The sequence below is a fragment of the Salvelinus namaycush genome, chromosome 36, assembly GCF_016432855.1.
Source record: "Salvelinus namaycush isolate Seneca chromosome 36, SaNama_1.0, whole genome shotgun sequence".
NCBI lineage: Eukaryota > Metazoa > Chordata > Actinopteri > Salmoniformes > Salmonidae > Salvelinus > Salvelinus namaycush.
Genome location: NC_052342.1, coordinates 24,121,902 through 24,139,609, shown reverse-complemented (window position 1 = coordinate 24,139,609; position 17,708 = coordinate 24,121,902). Strand labels below are relative to the sequence as shown.

Below are 17,708 nucleotides of genomic sequence, written 5' to 3'. Positions count from 1 at the left end.
CAAAACGTTCTCTTCATCTCTTTTCCAATAGACGAGTACCTCACTGTTAGGAGTATGTTTTTTCGGTTAAGCCATAGCAGTTTAGTTTAAAATTAGATCCAACATGAGCAGGTTGGCCTTCCACAATGGGGACTATTTCTACATCTTCATGAGTCTTACCACAGTGACACTCAAACCACCCCATATCATTAAATACAACAGAGGTGGTGGTGAGATAGAGGTCTCCATCCCCGCGTTTAACCCTGTTCTCAAAGCCCACTCCAGGTGTGAATACCAAAGGCCGTTGGTCAAGTTTAGCTAGTTTAGTTTAGTTTAGTTCAATATGTGACAGACTTTTATTTCAACTGAATGTTGTTATTAGCTTCTGTCCCTGTGAACAAATTGATCAATACAGTGACAATTGTCTTTTTCTTTTTACCTTTATTTAACTAGGCAAGTCAGTTACGAACAAATTCTTATTTTCAATGACGGCCTAGGAACGGTGGGTTACTTGCCTTGTTCAGGGGCAGAACGACAGCTTTTTTACCTTGTCAGCTCAGGGATTCGATCTTGCAACTTTTCACCCCTACACTCTAACCACTAGGCTACCTGCCGCCCCTACACTCTAACCACTAGGCTACCTGCCGCCCCTACACTCTAACCACTAGGCTACCTGCCGCCCCTACACTCTAACCACTAGGCTACCTGCCGCCCCTACACTCTAACCACTAGGCTACCTGTCTCCCCTACACTCTAACCACTAGGCTACCTGTCTCCCCTACACTCTAACCACTAGGCTACCTGTCTCCTCTACACTCTAACCACTAGGCTACCTGTCTCCCCTACACTCTAACCACTAGGCTACCTGTCTCCCCTACACTCTAACCACTAGTCTACCTGCCGCCCCTACACTCTAACCACTAGGCTACCTGCCGCCCCTACACTCTAACCACTAGGCTACCTGCCGCCCCTACACTCTAACCACTAGGCTACCTGCCGCCTCTACACTCTAACCACTAGGCTACCTGCCGCCCCTACACTCTAACCACTAGGCTACCTGCCGCCTCTACACTCTAACCACTAGTCTACCTGCCGCCTCTACACTCTAACCACTAGGCTACCTGTCGCCCCTACACTCTAACCACTAGGCTACCTGCCGCCCCTACACTCTAACCACTAGGCTACCTGCCGCCCCTACACTCTAACCACTAGGCTACCTGTCGCCCCTACACTAACCACTAGTCTACCTGCCGCCTCTACACTCTAACCACTAGTCTACCTGCCGCCTCTACACTCTAACCACTAGGCTACCTGCCGCCTCTACACTCTAACCACTAGGCTACCTGTCGCCCCTACACTCTAACCACTAGGCTACCTGCCGCCTCTACACTCTAACCACTAGGCTACCTGTCGCCCCTACACTCTAACCACTAGGCTACCTGCCGCCCCTACACTCTAACCACTAGGCTACCTGCCGCCCCTACACTCTAACCACTAGGCTACCTGTCTCCCCTACACTCTAACCACTAGGCTACCTGTCTCCCCTACACTCTAACCACTAGGCTACCTGTCTCCTCTACACTCTAACCACTAGGCTACCTGTCTCCCCTACACTCTAACCACTAGGCTACCTGTCTCCCCTACACTCTAACCACTAGTCTACCTGCCGCCCCTACACTCTAACCACTAGGCTACCTGCCGCCCCTACACTCTAACCACTAGGCTACCTGCCGCCTCTACACTCTAACCACTAGGCTACCTGCCGCCTCTACACTCTAACCACTAGGCTACCTGCCGCCCCTACACTCTAACCACTAGGCTACCTGCCGCCTCTACACTCTAACCACTAGGCTACCTGCCGCCTCTACACTCTAACCACTAGGCTACCTGCCGCCCCTACACTCTAACCACTAGGCTACCTGCCGCCTCTACACTCTAACCACTAGTCTACCTGCCGCCTCTACACTCTAACCACTAGGCTACCTGTCGCCCCTACACTCTAACCACTAGGCTACCTGCCGCCCCTACACTCTAACCACTAGGCTACCTGCCGCCCCTACACTCTAACCACTAGGCTACCTGTCGCCCCTACACTAACCACTAGTCTACCTGCCGCCTCTACACTCTAACCACTAGTCTACCTGCCGCCTCTACACTCTAACCACTAGGCTACCTGCCGCCTCTACACTCTAACCACTAGGCTACCTGTCGCCCCTACACTCTAACCACTAGGCTACCTGTCGCCCCTACACTCTAACCACTAGTCTACCTGCCGCCTCTACACTCTAACTACTAGTCTACCTGCCGCCTGTACACTCTAACCACTAGGCTACCTGTCACCCCTACACTAACCACTAGTCTACCTGCTGCCTCTACACTCTAACCACTAGGCTACCTGCCGCCTCTACACTCTAACCACTAGGCTACCTGCCGCCTCTACACTCTAACCACTAGGCTACCTGTCGCCCCTACACTCTAACCACTAGTCTACCTGCCGCCTCTACACTCTAACCACTAGGCTACCTGTCGCCCCTACACTCTAACCACTAGGCTACCTGTCGCCCCTACACTCTAACCACTAGGCTACCTGCCGCCCCTACACTCTAACCACTAGGCTACCTGTCACCCCATTCAATAAAAGTCCAAAGTCGTCTAAACTAAAAGCATTCAGCTGCAGTAGGTCGGCAGTATCACATTCCCAGGCACACTGATGTAGGGATGTCAGGCGTTGGGAGTGCTATCTGAAACAATTCATAGAACGGATATTAAAAGGACACTTCACCACCTTTTAAACCTCATATCTCCAGCCCCATACCAGTGTCTATATCTGTGAAAACAGTAATTGTACATGTTCTGTATGTTTAAAAAGACAATGAAAAAAATGTCCTAGATAAGATAAAGAACCCCATCCCCCTATAATGTCTTCAGTCAGATTATCAAGTTATATGTTTTTTTTAGGATGCTACATTAAAAAAAATGTACATCAATACCTTTTGGTCATTTCCTTTCTCCAGCTCTGTTGAAATGCATCTTGGTGGATAGGCTTACAAGTAGTAATCTCAACTTCTCAGCAGCTATAGCTGCTATATGGTTTCATGGCACCGAATAAAGGTGGGGGGGTTGATGGATCGTTTTATTGTCTTTACACAGTGCTTTTATGATGTCCTGGTTCCAAGTTGGGCAGACTGTTGTTTGTTGCTAGGTCATCAGATAGTTATCAAGTCCTTAGTAGTTGGCAGGGGTGGAAATGCGGGAAACACTCAACTCTGAAAAACAAAAATGTGTAATTTATGATTTTCTAAATTATATAATTGTATTTTATTTGACCTTTAATGAGACTAACCTGGTAAAATAGAGATACAAATATATATTTTCCAAGTGATCCAAATTATTCTAATATCCTTGAATAAATGTGAAAATGCATTCTTACATATCTAAATGATTTAACTCCTAGAACCCATGTGTGTAGGGCTATCATCATCACACATTGTGGGCAAAACCATGTTTGGTTCTCTGTCTGTTGTTTTGAGTTATTTTGAAGAATAACAATGAGGTATCTATCATTTGATGTGAAATGGAAACTGTATAAATCATGTATAACAAATTCTAAACCAATCATCTTTGAAGTATTTTTGTGTTTTCCCTGGTATTCAAATCAAACAGGTTGTTAGACAGTTCCCAAGCCTTGCAAAGTAGACTTTACTGTTACACTAGCCTACTACATAGTAAATGTATATGGTCTTCCAATATATTTATTTAACCATGTCAGCCTAGTGATCGAGGACATAAGGAAGGGAAGTAAGCCACATCACAAGCGCAAACTCAAGCGTTCAAGACGGGCACCAAAGATGGTGGATAAATAAAGATGGTTCACTTTCGCCGTTTACTATATAAAAAAATGTCAGTTCCGGTCTACTTAACGCCCGAGGTGGCAATAGCTGCTGGGTCTGGTCTACTTAAATCATTGACTTTCATTGATCCAGAAAAAGAAAGTGGGGTGTCTCGCTTACTCGTCCGTCTCTGACACGCAGGCTCTTCAGTAAGGAACCACACGCCCAACTTCTACGTAACGAGGGAAAGAGTAGAAAGTCTTTTCCAAGATGGCGACGACCGTAGACAGCAGCAATGCCGTACAGGCGACAAGCAAAAAGCATCTCGGAATCCCCGAAGCAATATTTGTGGTGGGTAAAATATGAAGTATATACACAGTGTGTCGCTTATAACGTTACTTTGTGAAATAAGGCTCTCAAAATAAATATTCGCCGTTGTCCAGCCTCTATGCTAGCCTGTCACAAATGCTAACTAAGCTAATGCTAGGTAGCTAACGTTATCTAGCAAAGTGGTGTTATGTTCATTTACATCCTTTTAGGGAAATAACGCCGACGAAGCCCATTAGCTGGCTTGGCTACCTATCCAATTTCTCTTTGTCATCCAAATGCAATTAAATAGTTATCACCAATTATCTAACGTTAACTACCTTGTATGTCACCATAGGTTTAGTGTGAGAATGACTCGTCTGATATAACGTTAATATTAGCTAAGATAGCTAACGTTATTTTGTCAACCGTTGTAGGAGGATGTCGAGTCGTTTATGAAGCAGCCAGGCAACGACACCGCAGACGCCGTACTGAGGAAACTGGATGAACAGTACCAGAAATACAAATATATGGAGCTCAACTTGGCGCAGAAGAAACAAAGGTAGGCCTCAGATGCATAGCAACCTTTCTCCGGTACTTTTCTCGGTGTAGTCTACTTTTCTCTGGTAGAATGCAAGATTAGCCTCAAGCAAAACATTAAGAAATGTAGCTGGCTACATTCTTTCCATGAGAAACATGATGGCCATGCATTGGTTTTGCAAAATTACCTTGCTTTTTCAGTGTAAACTCATTTACTTGTGTGTCTGCCAGCCAAATAACGTTGCACTTATGTTGTCTTCTGATGAAAATTAAGCTATTTTCTGCCGAATGTGTTGCACTAATGTATTTTATGTGAAGGAAAACTATAGTTGCACATCCATGATCACTCTATTGAAGCAAAAAAAAACTAACTTTCAAAATAAAATGCAGGTGAAATGGTTTAAAACGCGATTTTGTGATGGTCAGCGTTATGAAAAGGCACATTTTCCGAACTCTAATACCCTGACTACGGCGAGCGTTGCAAAAATAAATGTAAGAATATATGTTATTCAATTATTGGTCCAACAAGCGTCTGCGTTGCCAAGGGCTAAAATAGAAGTCATTCCTATTTCTGACACAGATCGCGCTGCAAGTCCTGCCTCTCCCATCTCCTCATTGGTTTATAGAAGCATCATTTTATAGTGCCATCTCCTCATTGGTTATACCCACGTGGGTGATTGAAAGATGAACTGTTTTGCCGGTTGTCATGGTAATACTATGAAAGTGTAGATGCCAATCACCATATAAGGACCTTGTGCATTTGTGGTAAAATAACAACTCAATGTTTATATCCCAGGACAAATTAGTTAGCAACAGCAAGCTAGCTAAATAGCTTGCACTTGCTTGCACTTACTTGCGAACTGGTTTAAACCTTCACAAAAGTTTTGAACAGGCTATATTGCTGCATTAACCAAGAAAGACTAGTGCATACCATACCCAACAAATGACAGCAATAAGCTAATGATATTTATTTTTACAACAGGCCTATGTTAAACTAAATACAGAGCACACAATTTAAAAACACAGATCAAACTTCATTTAGCCAACAAATGTCTCAACAGAATGAAACAAAACATGTTTAGATGAATAAATATGCCTACAACAACAATGATATACAAAAGTAATGATGATGATAAAACAGATTATTATCAATAAGAAAAAAATAGTTACAAAATGGCATCCTACCTAAAAGGAAGTTGCACAGTAGCTGTGCCAACGTTTTATTTATCTTTTTTTTTTCTTCATTTATTTTATCAGCCAATAGACGGCAATTAGCGCCTAAAGGAAACCCTGAGATGTAATACAATGATTCTAATTCTTCTTCTATGGTGTTTCTCGCTGCTATCCTCAGGTTGAAAAGCCAGATCCCACAGATCAAGCAGACTCTAGAAATCCTTCGACACATGCAGAAGAAGAAGGTAAACAAAATATGTGGTGTTTACTTACTTTGTCTTCTCCTCAGACCTTTCCAGCCCGTCCCCGTTTTCTCCCTACTACTCCTCCTCGGCTCTAACTGTTCAATGTTTGCAGACCTGTAAGCAATATGGTGGAAACTATGCTGCTTATCCAGAGCCTTCAGAGGGGGAGGGACTGAGGACAGGAAACCACTGTAGAGTATTGGGATTCACCCTGTGTCCCGCTCCTCTCGTCCAATAGGAAACCACAGACCCGATGGAGACACACTTCCTATTGGCTGACAACGTTTACTGCAAGGCGTCAGTCCCGCCCACCGACAAAGTGTGCCTGTGGCTAGGGGTGAGTACTTTGGGATAGGTCCTCCAGTGGCTAGGGGTGAGTACTTTGGGATAGGTCCTCCAGTGGCTAGGGGTGAGTACTTTGGGATAGGTCCTCCAGTGGCTAGGGGTGAGTACTTTGGGATAGGTCCTCCAGTGGCTAGGGGTGAGTACTTTGGGATAGGTCCTCCAGTGGCTAGGGGTGAGTACTTTGGGATAGGTCCTCCTCAGCCTGTGTATGTATATCCAAAGTGATGTTCTTTGGACTGACCCACCACTCTTAAATGAAGGAGCCTTGTTGGGGACAATTCCCAGTTTCTCCTAGGAAGGAACCATTAAGCAAGCAATAGTAAAAACTACAATATACTACCATTCTATACTCTAACCTCCCTCTCTTCCCTCTCTTCCCTCTCTTCCCTCTCTCCCCTCTCTCCCCTCTCTCCCCTCTCTCCCCTCTCTCCCCTCTCTCCCCTCTCTCCCCTCTCTTCCCTCTCTTCCCTCTCTTCCCTCTCTTCCCTCTCTTCCCTCTCTTCCCTCTCTTCCCTCTCTCCCCTTTCTTCCCTCCATCCCCTCGCCCAGGCCAATGTGATGTTGGAGTATGACATCGACGAGGCCCAGTCTCTTCTGGAGAAGAACCTAGCGACCGCATCACGCAACCTGGACTCCCTGGAGGAAGACCTGGACTTCCTCAGAGACCAGTTCACCACCACCGAAGTCAGTATCCTTACACCTAAATATAGGCCCACTCAGCCCAGGGACTATGGGTGAACAGGCTCGGAGGCTGGAGAAGTATGTGATGCTGCCAAAAGTGTTCTGAAGTTCAAAAGTTCTACCAGTGCAGGGGTAGAACAAAAATTTGTCTGTTGGTCCGCCAAGAGAGTTGGGAAACACTGATTTTAGTTGAGATGTGAACTGTATCCTGAAGCCAGCATATAGGCCTAGGCAGCGTGGGTTAGTGGGCAGCGTGGGTTAGTGGGCAGTGTGGGTTAGTGGGCAGTGTGGGTTAGTGGGCAGTGTGGGTTAGTGGGCAGTGTGGGTTAGTGGGCAGCGTGGGTTAGTGGGCGGCGTGGGTTAGTGGGCGGCGTGGGTTAGTGGGCGGCGTGGGTTAGTGGGCGGCGTGGGTTAGTGGGCAGCGTGGGTTAATGGGCAGCGTGGGTTAATGGGCAGCGTGGGTTAATAGACCTAGGCAGCGTGGGTTAATAGACCTAGGCAGCGTGGGTTAATAGACCTAGGCAGCGTGGGTTAATAGACCTAGGCAGCGTGGGTTAATAGACCTAGGCAGCGTGGGTTAATAGACCTAGGCAGCGTGGGTTAATAGACCTAGGCAGCGTGGGTTAATAGACCTAGGCAGCGTGGGTTAATAGACCTAGGCAGCGTGGGTTAATAGACCTAGGCAGCGTGGGTTAATAGACCTAGGCAGCGTGGGTTAATAGACCTAGGCAGCGTGGGTTAATAGACCTAGGCAGCGTGGGTTAATAGGCGGCGTGGGTTAATAGGCGGCGTGGGTTAATAGGCGGCGTGGGTTAATAGGCGGCGTGGGTTAATAGGCGGCGTGGGTTAATAGGCGGCGTGGGTTAATAGGCGGCGTGGGTTAATAGACCTAGGCGGCGTGGGTTAATAGACCTAGGCGGCGTGGGTTAATGGGCGGCGTGGGTTAATGGGCAGCGTGGGTTAACCGCTTTGCGCACAGATCCCTTTAGCGGGATCATTTTCCTAAACAACCGCTGAATTGCATGGCGCCAAATTCAAAAATATTACTAAAAATATTTATAATCATGCAATATCAGTTTTGTTATACTCACAGACAATATTTTGACAGTTTTGGAAACTTTGGAGTGTTTTCTATCCTAATCTGTAAATTATATGCATATTATACGATCTGGGCCTGAGAAATAGTCTGTTTACTTTGGGAACGTTATTTAAAAAATAAAATAAATCTGACCCCTAGCGTCAAGAAGTTAATAGGCCCATGGGCAGCGTGGGTTAATAGGCCCATGGGCAGCGTGTGTTAATGGGCCTGGAGGCTGGATAAAATAATTAGTGATAGGGTGTCCGCGGGTCCTTAGTCTTAAATTAATTTATCTAAATTAAAGGCCTTAAAATGTCTTAAATTGCCTTATATTCAGTTTTCAATGGTCTTAAAAAATGCAACCAGAGATGACTATGGTGTTTCTGCTATGTTATGCAGCTGGCAAAATAAAATAAAAACATTACATTATAGCCTATTCCTACCGAGGTGCATTTTCAAGATGCTAGAGAGTTCCACATTCCTACGACTGTGTTTCTCTCTGTGTGCCACTGCAAGTCTGCCGGCTATGGCCAGCCAAGGGGGCACAGCGAGTAAGTTAGGCTACAAGATAGATAGTCAATTCGAATCATTGCTTTTAGCTTGATTAGTTAGCTTACTCGTTAGCTAGCGAGTTAACTGTTTAGCTATTAAGTGATTTTGTCAAACCGTAAAGTGCAGTATCTTCATAATTCCTCTAATCAAAGTGTGCCTGTTTCTCTGGGCCCTGCTGCGGTGATAACGAGCAAGACACTTTTTTTTCTGCCTTTTACACTGCGCTCCTGTAGAAATCAGACATATTTGTTTTCTATCTATAAGAAAAACACAGCTATCCTGTGTAATACTCAGGGCCTAAAATGAACACCCTCCGCCTGCCAAACGCAGGTAGATTTTGGCATTGGCGTGTAAGAATGTCTAATTCACCAGCCACGTTGGCAGGTGGTAACACGCCGGGCCCTACAGTGTAAGCGTTTTAATAAAAATAATCACGTATGGGCACAAGTGCAAGCTATCCCACCTTACGCAGAAACACTGCCTGTCTGGGGGGCTGTGAGTGCTGAAAGATTTAGCTTTTCTTTAAGAACCAATGGACACAGACATAAGTTGTTCTAATTTACTCTAAAGTCTACAAAAGTGAGACTTTGTCCTCATGTTTCTTGGCTATTGACATTGTTTTGTTCACAAGCTAGGTTGCTTTTCAATGTTTCAGTTTGCTCCTACTGCTAACAGAAAGAGACATCTGGTCTCTAGTAGTGACATTCTCACAGGTGATTACTCAGTGGCCCTGTTACCAAGGTAACCTTAAAGGGGTAACTTAACATTTTTTGTCAGTTATTTTTGTTAAAATACTCAGGTCACGGATAATTAAATTAAATCTTACTAGTAATGCATTTTACTGGCCCAACGCTCTAACCGCCCCAACATTACTAAGCATGCTCATCTGTTTTATTGTGTAACTGCGGCAACAACAACAGCTTGGCTGGTAAAAAAAAATCTACCTGCCACAGTGGCTGGTATACAAAACAGTTAGTTTTAGGCCCTGGTAATACTTGTCACAGTTGAAGAGAAGATGTTCTTAGCTTTATGAAGGTATATATATTATTTTTGTCTTTTTCTCAGCTGTCTATTTTACAACAGAGATATTGATATGGAGAGTGTGAAATGAGCCTCCGCCTCATTGGCTATTAGGCTATGACATCAACATCTTTATCTAGGACATTAATAATTACTTTACTGTAAGATTAAAACCTGGCTACTTCCAGTGGAAATCTGATTTAGAGGAAGTCATCTAGCTCATGTGTTTTTGAGTTTCCACTTACCCAGCTGGTGAATTAGCACCAAATATATTGGTGCACATAAAGATTTCGGCAAATCCATCTATATTTAACACAAAATATTGACCTATTTTAACACACAAATATAACAATAGTGTAATTGTCTACCCAAAGTTTATGACGATCACTGGATTAGGTTGCAGTGCACATCAACATATCTTCAATCATGCATTCCTGCCTAGATGAACCAAGTTATTTGAATACCATCTCAGGAGTCAATGGCACTTCTTTCCTAAAGCACTGTCAATGGCATTTTAAGATGATTAGCCGACTCTTTATTTCTATTGGTGACGATGTGAAAAAATATGAATATTAGCAGGTTTGTGGGACACGCAGACCTCAATTGGTATTAAATTGCATTTCAAGTGGCTTTTAAAAATAAGTCTTAAATTCAACCTGAAGGAACCTACAGATACCCTGAGTGAAGAAAGCTGTGATACAATGTGCTCTGTGTGTCAGGGATGGTTAAACGTTGTGATTCTGTGTGTCAGGGATGGTTAAACGCTGTGATACAATGTGCTCTGTGTGTCAGGGATGGTTAAACGATGTGATACAATGTGCTCTGTGTCAGGGATGGTTAAACGTTGTGATTCTGTGTGTCAGGGATGGTTAAACGATGTGATACAATGTGCTCTGTGTCAGGGATGGTTAAACGATGTGATACAATGTGCTCTGTGTGTCAGGGATGGTTAAACGATGTGATACAATGTGCTCTGTGTGTCAGGGATGGTTAAACGATGTGATACAATGTGCTCTGTGTGTCAGGGATGGTTAAACGCTGTGATACAATGTGCTCTGTGTGTCAGGGATGGTTAAACGCTGTGATACAATGTGCTCTGTGTGTCAGGGATGGTTAAACGATGTGATACAATGTGCTCTGTGTGTCAGGGATGGTTAAACGATGTGATACAATGTGCTCTGTGTGTCAGGGATGGTTAAACGGTGTGATACAATGTGCTCTGTGTGTCAGGGATGGTTAAACGATGTGATACAATGTGCTCTGTGTGTCAGGGATGGTTAAACGATGTGATACAATGTGCTCTGTGTGTCAGGGATGGTTGAACGCTGTGATACAATGTGCTCTGTGTGTCAGGGATGGTTAAACGCTGTGATACAATGTGCTCTGTGTGTCAGGGATGGTTAAACTGGTCTTGTGGTTTTACGACTTGAGGCAGTTTATGGTCTGGCAGGGCAGAGTTACTGGTGCGGGTGTGGCAGACAGGTGTGTCAAAGCAGGGAAAGTAGAGTTGTTCAGTAGACCCGAACCAGGAGGAAAATAACATTTTGAAACTGAGTTACATACATCGTGTTGACAATTGGATCTTGTTTAAACTGTTGGTAAGTAATGTTGTTTTGATAGACTGGTAACGACAGTGTTTACCGTGTGTCAAACTGAGACGTGTGTAATCCTTAACCCATCGCCTCCCTCAGACATGGCACGGGTCTACAACTTTGACGTTAAGAGGAGGAGCAAGGACAACCTCCTTAAATCAGTCAAGAAGTCTTGAGAGAGGGGGACCCCCCCCCCCCCCCCCTAGTAACCCGCCCCAACTCCATGTTCACATCTCTAGTCTCTACAACATGTCTGCGACCTAAATGGCACCCTATTTCATATTTAGTGCACTACATTTAACCAGGGCTCTGGTCCAAAGCAGTGCACCACAGGAGGTTGGTGGCATCTTAGTTGGGGAGGGCGGGCTCGTGGTCATGGCTGGAGCGGAACACGCCGTTCCAGACATTATTATGAGCCGTCCTCCCCTCAGCAGCCTCCACTGCAGTACACTGTATAGGGAGTAGGATACCATTTGGGATGTGGACCAAACATTATTCTATTGATTTGTTACTTTTTAAAGTATTTTTTCAAGTAAAAAAAGACAAAACAAAAGTTACTACGGCAGTTTTTTGTATTATTTTATTACGATTTATTAAGCACTAATATTTTTTTATCCCCCTGCTTAGTCTTTAGGTTGTCACTGTCCTACATTTCTTCCTTCTCTCGTCGTGTTTTCTTCCAATAAGTTGTCGAGTACTGCTTCTTCTTCCAAACTCTTACTGACGTTGATCTTTGCTATGTACTCATTTGGGGCCTTGGTTTGCTTTCAGTACACACCCTGCTATTACATGACCCATAATCCTCGCTGGGCAGGAAATGGGAGACGAGGAGGAGCATCTCACCAGTTCAAGTTGACACCTTCCTGTGATTTATGAGAATGTTTAAATGTGGAGCCCACTCTCTTGTGGGTTCCGTCCCTCACTCCTAGTCCCTCGACTGCATCTAAAATGGCACCTTATTCCTAGAAGTAGTGCACTACGTAGTGAATAGGGTCCCATTTTGGATGTAGCCTCTCCTGCTGCCTGTCTGTTTATTTTATTTTCCTCCTGTCTCCCTTCCTCCTGTTTCTCAATGTGTATATGTCACGTTGTATTCATTAGAATACTTGAGTGAAAAAAAAGAAATGACAAACAAAAAAACAAAAAAAGATCTGTGTTTTGTGCCAGTTAGTACCTGCTCTTGCTAATTCCTAACGGAATAGTCGTGCAACAATAGCTATGTTTTCCATCTATTTGTCCACTTTTTTTTTTGTATTATTATTTAAAAAGATGGCAAAGAAATAGCCTGCTACTGTGTATTTCCATTGAACTAGATTGTTGAGAAACTGCTGGAGGAATATGGTAACTAGGTTACGAACAGATTTTCATGCGAATATTCTAGAATCCACATAGAGAAAATATGCGTATTTTTCCTATCAGTGGTCGGCTATGTTTCCACCAAATGGACCTGTTGCGTATATTAAATTATAATAAACAATTGGTGATGATGGTGCGCACACAATATATTTTTGGTTAAGTTTTCATGCACTGAATTAAAAAAAAAAAATCGAAACGTTTTCAACTCAACCGATAGTTTTGTCACAACTGTTGTGTTAAATAGCAAATGTTCCTATTCTGGTCTTGGCACCTGCGCCCCAGCCAACAGCTCGCAGGTAGTTTAGTTCATTAGGATCCCCATTAGCTACTGCACATGCAGCAGCTACTCTTCCTGGGGTCCACATAAAACATACAAACTACAGAATAGTAACAGACTAGATAGATAGAACACAAGATATTACATTAATTCAAAATAAGAGTTTTATATATTGGAAGAGACCAAGAGACACACATATCTACACTGAGCAAAAATAATAACGGAACAAGAAGCAATTTTAAAAGATTTTACTGAGTTACAGTTTATGTAAGGACATCAGTCAATTTAAATTAATTAGGTCCTAATCTATGGATTTCACATGACTGGGAATACAGATATGCATCTGATGGTCACAAATACCTTAAGTTAGGGGTGTGGATCAGAAAACCAGTCAGTATCTGGTGTGACCACTACTTGCCTCATGCAGCGAGTCACATGTCCTTCCCATAGAGTTGATCCGGTTGTTGATTTCAGGTTGTTGATTGTGATCTGTGGAATGTTGTCCCACTCTTCAATGGCTGTGCAAAGTTGCTGGATAATGGCGGGAACTGGAACACGCTGTCATACATGTCGATCCAGAGCATCCCAAACATGCTCAATGGATGACATGTCAGGTGAGTATGCAGGCCATGGAAGAACTGGGACATTTTCAGCTTCCAGGAATCGTGTACAGATCCTTGCGACATGGGGCTGTGTATTATCATGCTGAAACATGAGGTGATGGCAGCGGATGAATGGCACAACAATGGGAACAAATAAAATGCAATTCTGTTAAATACACAACACATCAGCTGTATGTGACCAGAAAAAACCTTTCCAAGCCAATCAACTAACTTACACACAGCCTACGTCGTCGTCGCCATATTAGCTAAAGTAACGTCGTAGTCAGTATAGCTACTAGAACTACCGCGTCAGTAAACCCGCTTCATGCAGTAACGTTACAATGTACAGTCAGTAAGCTGGCTAGGACTCTTCCAAGTCAAGGTAAGCTTTTGGTTTGACTAATTTATTGCCACCGGGGCCCGCCGGTGTAACTGGAAGACGTCCTCAAATTGTCATAATTACTGTGTAAGTCTATGGAAGGGGTGAAAAACATGGGCCTCCTAGGTTTTGTATTGAAGTCGATGTACCCAGAGGAGGACGGAAGCTAGCTGTCCTCCAGCTACACAATGGTGCTTCCCTACAGAGTACTGTTGAGGCTACTGTAGACCTTATTTGCAAAATAGTCTGTTTTAATTATTTGGTGACGTAATTTTATATTTAGTGTAGTTTTATCTAAAAAGGATAACTTTTTTAAATGTTTCACTATTTTAAATTTTATGAAATTCACTGAGGATGGTCCTCCCCTTCCTCCACTGGTGCAAACCCAGAGTTTCGTCAGTAGACACGGCATGTTTTATATTTAACTGACCTGGAATACCACGTGTTGACTTTAAACACTGAACTGATCCATTAGCTAAGTACCTCCAGTGTGGTGCCTAGGTGGGACAAAATCCTGCAGTATCTGCATCACTCCAGGAACAGAGTTGTGTAATATACGGAACTATACACCTTATAATGAAACACCCTTGTGTTTAACAGCCAATCACTATCACTCCTGAGGTTGACGGGTCAAGGGGATATGTAAATGAGCAGTCTTGCGGTTTGAAGTGTGCCTGCGTGTAAGTGTTAATTCTTACCATGCTTCAGATATAAAGCCAAAAGTAATAGTACTCCAGTCTCCATTGTCAAGTTAATTCTACCGTGTCATCTAGAGCACGACAGGGTTACCTACCAGTGGCGTATGGTGAGGTGACTGTGATCAAGTGGTTACTCTGAGACAGTGGGGCTGATCTCTATCAATGTAATAAAATGATAGCACCCCCCACATGTCAAAAGCCATCTGGTAGTAACATCTGTCTTCTTTTATTTAACTAGGCAGGTCAGTTAAGAACAAATTCTTATTTACAATGACAATTCCACACCATCTGTTGTGATCTCTGAGAAATCTACAGGCCTCAATCCCAAAGGATTGGGATGCTTGGCATCACTGTTCAATCAAATTTATTTTATAAAGCCCTTCTTACATCAGCTGATATCTCAAAGTGCTGTACAGAAACCCAGCCTAAAACCCCAAACCGCAAGCAATGCAGGTGTAGAAGCATAGTGACTAGGAAAAACTCACTAGAAAGGCCAGAACCTAGGAAGAAACCTAGAGAGGAACCAGGCTTTTGAGGTTTTATGTCTGACAAATGTTGGTATTTAGGTTGAACTGTTCCCTATGAGGGGTTAACCCATGTTATCTGAATTGAAGCCTATGTGCCTAAAGGGCTGAATAGGATTAGGATAGTAGCACGGGACTCACCGCTAGGAATGAAATAGGGAGCTTTAGAGAGTTTGACCTGATCTAGCTGTTTGGATAATTCCTTTAATAACCTAGTTTTTTCTTCTGGCAATTATTAATTTCTCCATTGTCGGCAGGTAGCCTTGTGGTTAGAACGTAGGGGCGGCAGGTACCCTAGTGGTTAGAGCGTTGGGCCAGTAACCGAAAGGTTGCTAATCGAATCCCTGAACTGACAAAGTAAAAATCTGTCATTCTGCCCCAGAGCAAGGCAGTTAACCCACTGTTCCCCGAGTGCCAAAGACGTGGATGTCGATTAAGGCAGCCCCCCGCACCTCTCTGATTCAGAGTGGTTGGGTTAAATGCAGAAGTCACATTTTCAGTGGAATGCATTCAGTTGGACAACTGACTTGGTATTCCCCTTTCTAAATGCTGGGGTGTCAAACTCATTCCATGCATATTTTTTTCCCCTTAAGTTCCTTTCTAATCAGTGGAGAGAACACCTCTGGTCTGGGTATAACTAGACGCCAGCCCAGACGGATACAAGCTGGTTGACAATGACACCTATTTGCCTTGTATTGTCATCTAGTGGTTGGTTTCTGGCACTACAATGAGTAACCCATTATGACGTCACTACATTTTACCTACACACGGGTGCTACATTGTAAGACACACGGAGCAAAACTGGTGTTTTACCGGTCACATTTTGTATTTATTTTTTTAGTACATTTCAAGTTGTTTTGATAGAATAGTAGTGGCCCAGAAAGTTCCGTAGATGTTGAATTGAATGAACAGTAGATACATGGTATTGTACAGCTTGGAGATAAAGAGAAGAAGACAAATCAAAGATACCATCGAGTAAAATGAAAAGATTCATCCTGGGTCGTATTCATTAGGGCACAACGTTGCAAAACAGAGAGGGTAGTTTCCTCTGTTTCAGTCTGTTGTCTTCCGTTTGGTGCCCAATGAATACGACCCTAGTAATGCTGTACATTTGATGGTCTACTTGCGTGTTATATTGTTTATGAGCAACAGCTAGTCTGGTATCCAACTGATTTCCCAGCGCTTCTCTTTTGTTTCCCTTCATTATGTCTGGTTTCATCAGATTAAGTAACTGCTTGTCCACGTTCAGTAGCCGACGTTGTCGAACGCTGTACTTAGGATTTCCATGAATAGAGCTGACGTGGAACATTGTTCTATATGCCACAGAGCATATTTCTATCTGAACTTTCCAAAACGTTGCTGGACGCGCCCCACGTCTGCTTGTGTGTGACATAGTAGAAGTTGCCTCCAAGAACTGATACAGGATCCGATGTCTTTCTTTAGTCTACTGGTAAAGGTTAGTGCTGGGGGTTCTGGTAATCTGATCCTAGATCTGTGGTTAGAGACCTTACTCCTACATAGTGTCTTATTAGATGTTGAGGAGCAACCTGATCCAAACTCCTTAAACCCTCTGATACTAGTCTCAACCCATCTGTCTAGACAGACTACACTGATACGGTATAAGCATTGGAGGAGATTTTAAGTGTGTGGAGATTGGTGAAGCCACGGTTGTTCAGTTATGAGCACTGAATAGAATTCTACTCTGTTCTAATTCGATGGGTGGAACATCATGATGTCCACGATTCTGTTCTAGAACGAGAATGTCCACGGAACTGTTCTAGAACCAGAATGTCCACGGAACTGTTCTAGAACCAGAATGTCCACGGAACTGTTCTAGAACCAGAATGTCCACGGAACTGGGAAAAGCACATAGTAACCCAAAGAAGTCCCTTCTTGATCCAAGTCGTAAAGGAGCGAAAAGTCCCTCGTCAAGACTTGTCCCAGATTTGATGATTTGAGAACGTTTACCATCCACTCTTCCTTGTCAAGGGTAATCCTACATGATAGATGTACACAGTCACCCCAGCTCCCCTGGCCCTTACATGTTAGATTGACATACGATAATGCATCACTCTTTAGAAAAGGTGGATGATAGCAGTTCAACCTTGCAGTTATTACACAAATCAAGTAGATGAAAAGGTGGATGATAGCAGTTCATCCTTGCAGTTATTACACAAATCAAGTAGATGAAAAGGTGCCCTAGAGAATCAGTAGTATACACTCACCCATTCAGAGGAAAGCAATGGTGCTTCCCCGAACCAACAAATAACTTGATCAGATTATGAACACAATCTTATTTCAATCTCATCCCTCAGAGACGAAGGAATCATAGTTTTTTCTGATGAGAAAGAAATTGACCTTGAACACAGTGGCTACAAAACATCTTCAACTGAAAATAAAATGTAGGACACCATTTGTTACAACGCAGCAAGTTCTGTCCCTCCACCTATTACGGTACCCAAACCATTTCATGTTTCAGTTACCAAACCAGAAAGGTTATTGTTACATCGTCTTAGTCATTAACAAAATGT

General features: G+C 43.6%; 1 protein-coding gene across 1 annotated transcript; it reads left to right on the top strand.

Annotated features, from left to right (window-relative positions):
• Nucleotides 1-4,044: 4,044 nt before the first annotated feature.
• Nucleotides 4,045-12,828, top strand: LOC120030601 (prefoldin subunit 3-like). Its single transcript, XM_038976025.1, has 6 exons — nt 4,045-4,160; nt 4,553-4,677; nt 6,007-6,073; nt 6,312-6,410; nt 6,968-7,106; nt 11,441-12,828. Exons 1-6 carry the CDS (start codon nt 4,080-4,082, stop codon nt 11,515-11,517), a joined length of 588 nt encoding a protein of 195 aa, XP_038831953.1. The 5' UTR covers nt 4,045-4,079; the 3' UTR covers nt 11,518-12,828.
• The last annotated feature ends 4,880 nt before the right edge of the window (nt 12,829-17,708 follow it).

Bases quoted from the DNA above. Each gene is read 5' to 3' on its own strand.
- LOC120030601 (XM_038976025.1), top strand. From the start codon at position 4,080: ATGGCGACGACCGTAGACAGCAGCAATGCCGTACAGGCGACAAGCAAA. The intron at 4,161-4,552 runs GTGGGTAAAATA...CAACCGTTGTAG, and splicing joins TCCCCGAAGCAATATTTGTG to GAGGATGTCGAGTCGTTTAT. The intron at 4,678-6,006 runs GTAGGCCTCAGA...TGCTATCCTCAG, and splicing joins TTGGCGCAGAAGAAACAAAG to GTTGAAAAGCCAGATCCCAC.